This window comes from Setaria italica, chromosome III, assembly GCF_000263155.2.
Source record: "Setaria italica strain Yugu1 chromosome III, Setaria_italica_v2.0, whole genome shotgun sequence".
NCBI lineage: Eukaryota > Viridiplantae > Streptophyta > Magnoliopsida > Poales > Poaceae > Setaria > Setaria italica.
The window spans coordinates 24,981,751-24,989,856 of NC_028452.1; the positions used below are offsets into that span (position 1 = coordinate 24,981,751).

At 41.9% G+C, this 8,106-nt stretch overlaps 1 protein-coding gene across 5 annotated transcripts; it reads right to left on the reverse strand.

Moving 5' to 3' along the window:
• Positions 1–2,414: 2,414 nt before the first annotated feature.
• On the reverse strand, positions 2,415–8,105 carry LOC101786161 (exonuclease mut-7 homolog). 5 transcript variants are annotated; one of them, XM_012845015.2, is made up of 11 exons: positions 7,989–8,105; positions 7,066–7,235; positions 6,055–6,733; positions 5,885–5,969; positions 5,487–5,574; positions 4,412–4,596; positions 3,908–4,040; positions 3,677–3,813; positions 3,475–3,549; positions 2,877–2,993; positions 2,415–2,803 (listed from the first exon to the last, which is right to left on the reverse strand). In XM_012845015.2, exons 2-11 carry the CDS (start codon positions 7,211–7,213, stop codon positions 2,762–2,764), a joined length of 1,689 nt encoding a protein of 562 aa, XP_012700469.1. In that variant the 5' UTR covers positions 7,214–7,235; positions 7,989–8,105; the 3' UTR covers positions 2,415–2,761. The 5 variants fall into 5 exon arrangements, 2 of the variants coding, with proteins under 2 accessions (XP_012700469.1, XP_012700471.1); XR_001163727.3 differs by lacking the exon at positions 2,415–2,803 and having other exon boundaries at positions 3,475–3,539; XR_214887.3 differs by lacking the exon at positions 2,415–2,803 and having other exon boundaries at positions 2,917–2,993; positions 3,475–3,539; positions 3,677–3,784.
• Position 8,106: the final 1 nt, after the last annotated feature.

Genomic DNA, 8,106 nt, shown 5'->3' on the forward strand with positions numbered 1-8,106 from the left:
GCGGGCGGCGGCCGGCGGGCGAGCGGGCGCGAGCGGTGGCTGGCGAGCGGGCGCGGGCGGCGGCCGGAGGGCGAGCGGGCGCGGCCGGCGGGTGCGGGCGGGCGCCGGTGATCGGGCGCGGCCGGCGGCCGGCGGGCGCGAGCTCCACCGCGGCCGGCCGGTGGAGGAAGAAAATACCTGTTAGTATGACAGGTGGGTCCCACGAACGGTGTTAACAGGAGAAGAAAACGGTGCTTGTCCCGTCTATAGCGATCTCTCCAACCAAACAAAAAATAGGATCATCCCATCCCATTCAACCAAACAAGAAATGGGATCATCCCATCCCGAAAAACTGGAACGGGACCGTCCCGTTCTACATTGTCTCCCAACCAAACGCACCCTTACAGTTCTGGGCCCAAGCGTCAGTAGGCGGGACCCGGAGGAGGTTCCACAGTGTTGTGCCCTCCTGCACTCTCGTCGCCGCTCGCCGGCGTGCACGTGCGGCCGCCGCGGCTAGCAGTGGGCCCGGGAGAACAGTAACCTACTGGCTACTGGGCATCGAGCGGTGTGTGGCCACTGGCCAGGCGGCGTGTTGGACAGGCTGACATGAAGGGACCCACTGTCATTGACGAGGAAATGTTTGTTGCGTGTGCCGTGTAAGCTGAGCCCAGCCAGCCACACCCGCCTCGCTGCTATGCGGGCCATACCTGTGTGGTGGCGCGATCATAGAACGTGGGAGTTGACGTGGTAGCTAGCGACGCGGTCTCGCGGGCCGGCAGGGCCCACGGCGATGTCTGGTCGCCGCTTACCCGGGTGACGCGGTGGATCATGGGCCGTTCAGGCTGGGGTGGAATTAAGTGGGCGGTCGAGATGGGCCCCGGGGACCACCGCGCCGCGGAAATGGACGTCGCTCCTCCTCCTCGCTTTTCTTCCTCCCTGATCACTCCGGGAGGCGAAAGGATAAGAAGCAACTTCGTTTTCACATCCGCGCTCTGCCCGTTCGTACACGCGAGTTATCTCTTTTTTTTTCAATGAAGGAATATATTCTATTAGATGAGAGATGGGTTAGAAACTTAGAATCGGCTGCCAACGAGACATTTTGATATTTGACAGGGTTAATTTTCGAAATTTCTCACTGCCGAACTGACCGGGCAAATTTTCTTTGCTTTTTTTAATGAGGGCAGCAAGTTCTCTTTGCTAACAAATGGCCAGAGAACTCTACGTAGGTGATGCAATTATGATACCCTGTCATAAATCAGTGACAGTTTCAGGTTATACATGTACTAGTCTAACTATTAAAAATAGCTAGAAATGTCTTTTATTCGTTCAAAATTAACTCTATTTGTGTCAATAAGGATTTTTTATTCCTCGCAGCAAAATGATGACTTTTATTTGTCAAGCCATGACTTCTATTTCTATGTCAATAAGGGAAATTCGAAAAATTTTGTGCCACATAGGGAACTCGTCAAAATTTCTGTGGCAACGAGGGAATTGGCTCATGTTAGTTAGCCCTGAACTAGCACAATCCACTAACAATGTATTTTTTATGATATAAGCAGAGTTTGTGCAGCTTCGTGGAATGAAGCTTGGAAGGTGCTGCTTTGCAATTTAGGAGCAAAAGCCTATCACATCTTATGGATCCATTGGTCATCAATGTCTTTTAGCTGTTTTTCAAGATTGCAAATAATTATTAATATATTGGGTTACATACTCATAAATATACGATCATGGACATTTATGATTACAGATGTACACACCTACTATTATGAGTGGACTATGTTTTAGACCGCGTCGCTGTCAAAATAAGGCTAAATTTCTGTCTAGAACCTGTGGGGACTCCTTCCATGGCAAGAGCAGCTGACTCCTATTTGGCTGGTTGCCGTTGCCCGGCCCCGTACTCCTTCAACGAACAAGCACTCACAAGCGATACTTGTTTAACCATGGACTGGGTTTGGCCTTCGTAAGCGTTAAGCAGGATTGCAACAGGCAACAGGAACAACATTGATTCATGGATGCAAAGACGGGTCAAGAAAAGTTGGAGGGGACGTAAACTAAAGGATTCTTGGGTGCAAAGAGGGGTAAAGAACAACGACCACTCTTTCATAGTGCTTCCATGATGCTCCACTTTTTCGCATCCTCTAATTGGCTGGTCTCTAATGCCACGAGGGATGAAAGCGGACAGTACGTGTATGAAATAACGCAGCAATAATAACCTGTCTCTATCTTGTCTAATTAACCAATTCTGCCTTTTCGTAAGCTGAGATCACCTTTCCTTCTTTGAGAAACTCAGGTGTCGGATTCAACCAGACTAGCAGCCCTTTTTTGTGGGAAGTAGCCGAACAGGGGTAGCAACTCCTCTTTTGTGGGCGTGAATGTGAGAATTGGGGGATCGCAGTGTGGATTTATGCAACTGCCAAACAAATTTCTGCAGAGGGTGAAAACAATTGTCTGACTTTGTTGCCCCAGGGTTTAGTACAGGATATACGGGACTGTGTCGCCGTACCGTATCACTATAATTCGAAACACCAAAAGGGTTCAAAATTCAACTGGTAAGGATTGTACTGAGCCTGAATGAGACACGACAGGAAAGGAAAACTCTGAAGCAGGTATTATATTTACAAAGATAACAGAATGAAGTACTTTCTAACAGCTACATGTACCATCTTCAAAGCTTAAACTTCTTAGAAACCAATTTTTTTTGTTAACCTTTAGCAGTTCTCTGACATCACAGCCGATCTCAGAAGCTAGTGTTGCATCTTAGTCAACTTGCCTAACCCTACTCCTAGAAACGCAATGGCCTACGCGCGCTGTTCACTACGGAAACCTGCAAGAGACAATTAGCTGTATCAGTTAAGCAGTGGAATTATTTTCATCAGGTGTGTAAAATGAGAACTTACAACATGAGACTTCCATTCAGCTTTGCATCCCTCAGAGACACCAAACTGAGGTTGTCTCCGGATGTGTTCATGGAATATGTGCACAAGGACCACAGCATCAAGAGCAGCATACTCTTTCTACAAAACAGAAGCATGTGGACCTCTACTGTTAGCAATGGAACTTCAAAACAGGTTATATTACCAAACACGTGCACAGTTTTGCATTACCAAAAAATAGAGCAGGTTGGGCCTAATTTAAACTAATGCTTCCCACCAAGATATGCATAATAACCCAGAAATAAAAGAAATATGGCTAGCATATGAGAACAAGGCAAGGCGATCCATGAGTGCCAGATTTTTTTTCAAGGTACTAACAGTTAACAATATTATTTTGTTTTTTAACCACAAGTAGCTTATGAGGGTTCCTCAAGAAAGCTTAAGAGGAAAGCTTTGCTAAAGCATGGACAAGAATTTATTATCAACCTACCATATTATAGTGTACAAATATGACAAATCAATTGCATTGCTCAAACCTAGAACTGGGTGTTAACACTCATATGGATGACAGGACTGCTTTTAAGGAAACAAGAAAAAAGAGTTAGTAATAACGATGGCAGACCTGCTTTTGGCTGAGTGGCCGTTGCTCCCAGTTGCTATTTCGTCGTGTCTTGTTCAAACCAAGTCCTAATATTTCCTGACAGCATTTCAGAATACTTAAAGTTGTAGTGGTAGCAAACATGTCTCTACCTAAGAAGAAAAAGCGGAAAGTACGGCAGTTAACCACAACCACTTTATTCTATGATGATTATATATCTATCTACCTTTGACAATCCAGAGAGACCACCAGTAACCCATTTAAACAGCTTCTGCATATCAAGTAGCCTTTCGTAGGACTGGAAACATTCCAATTGGCCATAGGATTGTGTTAGCTGATGAAGATCACATTGAATGTCGTAGCCTTAGTGTGCAATGTACATAAGGTAAGTTATTGTTTGATAAAATGTCCAAGAACAAAATGCTATTTTCTAAAGAAAGAAGTAAATATAACATACCCAGCTTCAGTATATTAGATGAACACATAATTCGCCTGAAGCAGCTGTCCAATACTTTTGGGTTATCTTCGTACAGCTTAATCAGATCAAAGATGAAGGCTATCTTATCTGATGCAATTTGTATGATTGAAACCTGAAAAAGAGCTAAAATCAGCCAATGGGAGAGCTAATTTGCAGTGAGATAATGATAGAAGACCTAAAATACAGAGAGAATTAGTATAAAGTTGGGTACCAAAGAATAAAGCTTGCAGATAATTCGCAACAAATGAAATGGTAAAGCGGGTAACTACTAGACTACCTACAGTAAACAGGATACACCTAAAACAACCATTTAGCCAAGTTTACTCAGCCATACTTTTTGAGGAATAACTAATAAGTGACGATTTGACTCACTGATAGGCCAATGCCACTTAGCTATAGCATTGTATAACACATATTAGAGTTATACCTGAACAACTAAACAAACACGAAAACTTACACGAATTTAACCAAGGTGTTCCTTACCTTACTAGGTTTGCTATTTTTCTCAAAATTTGGTCTCCACTCGCAATCCATGCCAATAATCTTAAAACCCTCGATACAACTTGTTGCATTAAGCAGTCCATTGGTCTCATCGACCCAGACAATTTCTTCTACATCCAATTTCTTCAGATCTAAGTAATCAGATCCACAAAATACCTTCTCTGGAACTGCCTCATACATAATTAAAATGCATCAAGCATAGAAATGTAATTAACAGAGCAAAAGGTTTCAGAAAAATCATGTATTCCTAAAAGTGATACTCATAATAGGTTGTTACATTATTTGGATAAGTGAACTACACAAGGGTATGCCCTAAAAAATGCAATATACAGGTTAGAATAGGAATGTCAGATGACTGAATTAATGGCTCCACTCCTACCTCACGCCATCCATTCATCCACAAATAAGAGAATCCTGATGAAATTCAACAGCATGTGCTGTCCAAAATAACCTAAGATGAATAAAATTCAAACACTTCATCATCACCATCTTTTGATAACATTTATGTTAACTTTGTATCCACCCATCTTATTGCTTTTTTCACCTCTTCCAGTATTGGTGATATTTCCTTGTAGCCGTGAAACTTTTGTTCTATATGTTTTCAGTTCCACATACACTTTTAAACCAGTTAGCATGATTTGAATAGTCAATCTGTAAGGCAGGTTTCTGTTTCCAAGTCATCTATGCATAAGTAGTGTCAAATGTCATTTTGAGAGGCTTGCAAATTGGATGGCAAATACTGAAATCTTCTAGGAACTGTAAAATGTCATTTTGAGAGGCATCTAATACACATCTTCATAATTTTTTTATTAGATAACCCAATTTTTGAAGTTGTCATTAGAAAGTCATGTAACTTGATTGTTCCTGTGGATGTTGTACAATCCCAAGGAAATGCAAGTTGAGTGGATTTTTAACAGCTAACGCAACAGTAAATAATTTGGGTGGTTCTATAACATAATAAGCTACTGTTTATACCACTGTAAAGAGAAATGGCTACTAAATTAACAGAATATGCCTCTGGATAAATAATTTCCTAGCCTTCTAGGTGTCAGCTTACCCAAAGAATGGAAATAACCTTCAAGGGAGTACCGCTGGCAAAGCTCATCAACCTTCTCCATATAACCAGCTTCCATGGCCAAATATACCTGCACCAGAAGAACTGCTAAATTATATTTTTATGATGTATGATGTTTATAGCAAGAGAACATAGTCATCATACAGAAGATACGGATCAGATTTCTAAGAACTACTATGCATGACCAACACATAACACCCAGTCCCCTGCCCCCAAAGAAAAGGGTAATTCTCATATGCACTTCATCCAACAAAACAAAATGCAATGGCATATAGATTCCATGCCTTGACCAAATGAATCTGCCATTTTAATAAAGCAATTCATTTGTTTTCTATACAACCAAACAACACATCATTTGTGGCAATGTGGATGCACATTACCAGGTATTCCATGAGTTTTGTTTCCTTCTTGGCCCGGATTTCTGCAATATCCCAGCACCCTTTCTCAGCCAACTTCTTTACTAAACTGCAAAAAAAAATGTTTTCACAATTCTAAAAGTTTGGTAAAGAATATTTCTGTATGGGCTTTGCATTGAGCAACGGAGAGTCACCTCTCTTTATACAAATAGCTAACATCTGGGAATTCTTCTGTAAGGTCATGTTCTTTCACCAACTTGTTCGCACTCTTTAGCATTTGCATATCTAGGTACTTCTGAATGACTAAAGATATCATTTCCTTGCCCATGAAAGTAGCACACTCCTCTGCAATATCTAATTGATTGCTTTCAATTAATTTTATGAGAAAGGACTCATCACAGCATTTGATGGAAAATCGTGTTATCAGAGCCACAGCGATTGCATTGGATTCTGATTCCATAAAGCATTTTACATACTGTCTTAGATGTTCCCTTGCTTTCACTAGATCATCATCCAACTCTGAACCATACAGAGCATAAGCCATATCTCTCAACTCAATCTCAAATGTCTCAAGAAGCTTAACCAATATGCGGTTCTCATGGGGTACAACAGAATCAAGGATATCAAGAATAAGTTGTGCAGCAAGGTGCTTTGCCTCCAAGAAATCTTTCTTTACGGACTCAACAGATTTCAAGTGCTTTAACGAAGATGTCAACATATGGCTGAACCCTTCAGAATAAGTTTTCCCCAGCAAAGGTACAATGTACATACACTGGACAGCATATGTGAAAGGGCCTGGCTGTGGCCCATTATGCAATGCTGCTTTCACCAGCTGCAGAAGGATCTTAAACTTTGAGGTTGCTTTGTTGGTACCTGAGTTAAAAGTTCAGAGCTCAGATGTATCATAAGCATAACCATAGCATTACAAGAATGAGTACCATCAGTCAAATTTGATTCAATATTGTGGAAGCCCCAAAAAACATATTATGACACCTAAAATTTAACTTATCTCACAATTAAAAATTTCACAGGAAATGATAAGGGAAAATCTACCAATATATAAAATGGAATGCTTCACAAGCTCTTTTAGAAAATCCGCGGTGCAGTGAAGTAAAACCAGCTGCAGCTATGATTCCAATAGATGAAGAAACATAGATAGTGAAATATGGAAGTCTAAGAAACATGCAAATTATATGTAGGCATACCATACGCATAGCAGTCCTTTAAAAGATAAATGAAAGTGGCTGGCGGAACGTGTGATAGATCAGAAAATGCATGTAAGCATATGGAGCGCTCGTCAGTGTGCTGATTGGTTTGAGGGCCTTCCTGGGAAACTTCTTCAAAACAACCCATGCTTCATTAAAGCATAGTTAGCCTGTACATATCAGAAGAAATATGGAATCAAAATCATGAATGCAAATTTCTTTCCATGAAAACTAAGAGATGTTTACATCGTGCATGAGTTCAACTAATTTAACAGAAAATGGTGACTGAAGATATGTGATCCTCCTTCACGAGAAATAAACAGACAGCATCATGTTATTTCTGCTTCAAGTATTTGTATTTCTACCAAGCTGTAGCATTTTATTTCATTTCCTTTGCTTTGGCTGGACTAGAGCCTCGACTGTTGAACTACAACATGCTCAAATCCAGTGCATTGCACTGCAGAGTGCACTCGTGAATGAAGTCAAACCACACTGATGCCTACTTCAGTATGCAGCAACGATTATACTCTGCAGCGTCATTTCCCTTCTTTGTTCTCTTCAGTCACCAGAGGGGAAAACAGAGCAGCCGACTACACATTTTAGTTGCTCGCATTCCCCCGAAACAGGAAAAGAAAAGGTCCGAGAAAAAAATCGCAAGAAGAATTTCACCACGCAACCGCGAAAATAAACCCGCACAAAAACGCAAAACCCCATTGGGAGAGTGGGAACGGCACAAGAATTCGCAAAATCCCCGAGAGATTGGGAAGCACACGGAAATTTCGAGAGACTAGGAACAAAGACAAGTAGAAATAATCGCGAACAGAGAAACAAACAAATTTCCATTTCGAGACCTCCATGATTGCGCAGAAATCGCGCGTAATAATCTCCCCTATGAGCCGAGAGAAAATGTAAAATAGGGATACCTGCAACTATCCCGGCCGAGCTCGCTCCCTTCCCGCTTCCCCCAATCTTCTTCCAGGGACCGAACAATCCGTGGTGCGATCTGGTGCTAGGGTTTGTGGCTTTAGGAGGGCCGGAGGT

What these genes read in the sequence shown, in the direction of transcription:
- LOC101786161 (XM_012845015.2), bottom strand. Translation starts at nt 7,213, where the DNA reads ATGGGTTGTTTTGAAGAAGTTTCCCAGGAAGGCCCTCAAACCAATCAG. An exon ending in AAAGGACTGCTATGCGTATG is followed by an intron (nt 6,734 to 7,065) that starts GTATGCCTACAT and finishes CTTTTAACTCAG; the next exon opens with GTACCAACAAAGCAACCTCA. An exon ending in ATCTAATATACTGAAGCTGG is followed by an intron (nt 3,814 to 3,907) that starts GTATGTTATATT and finishes TTGCACACTAAG; the next exon opens with GCTACGACATTCAATGTGAT.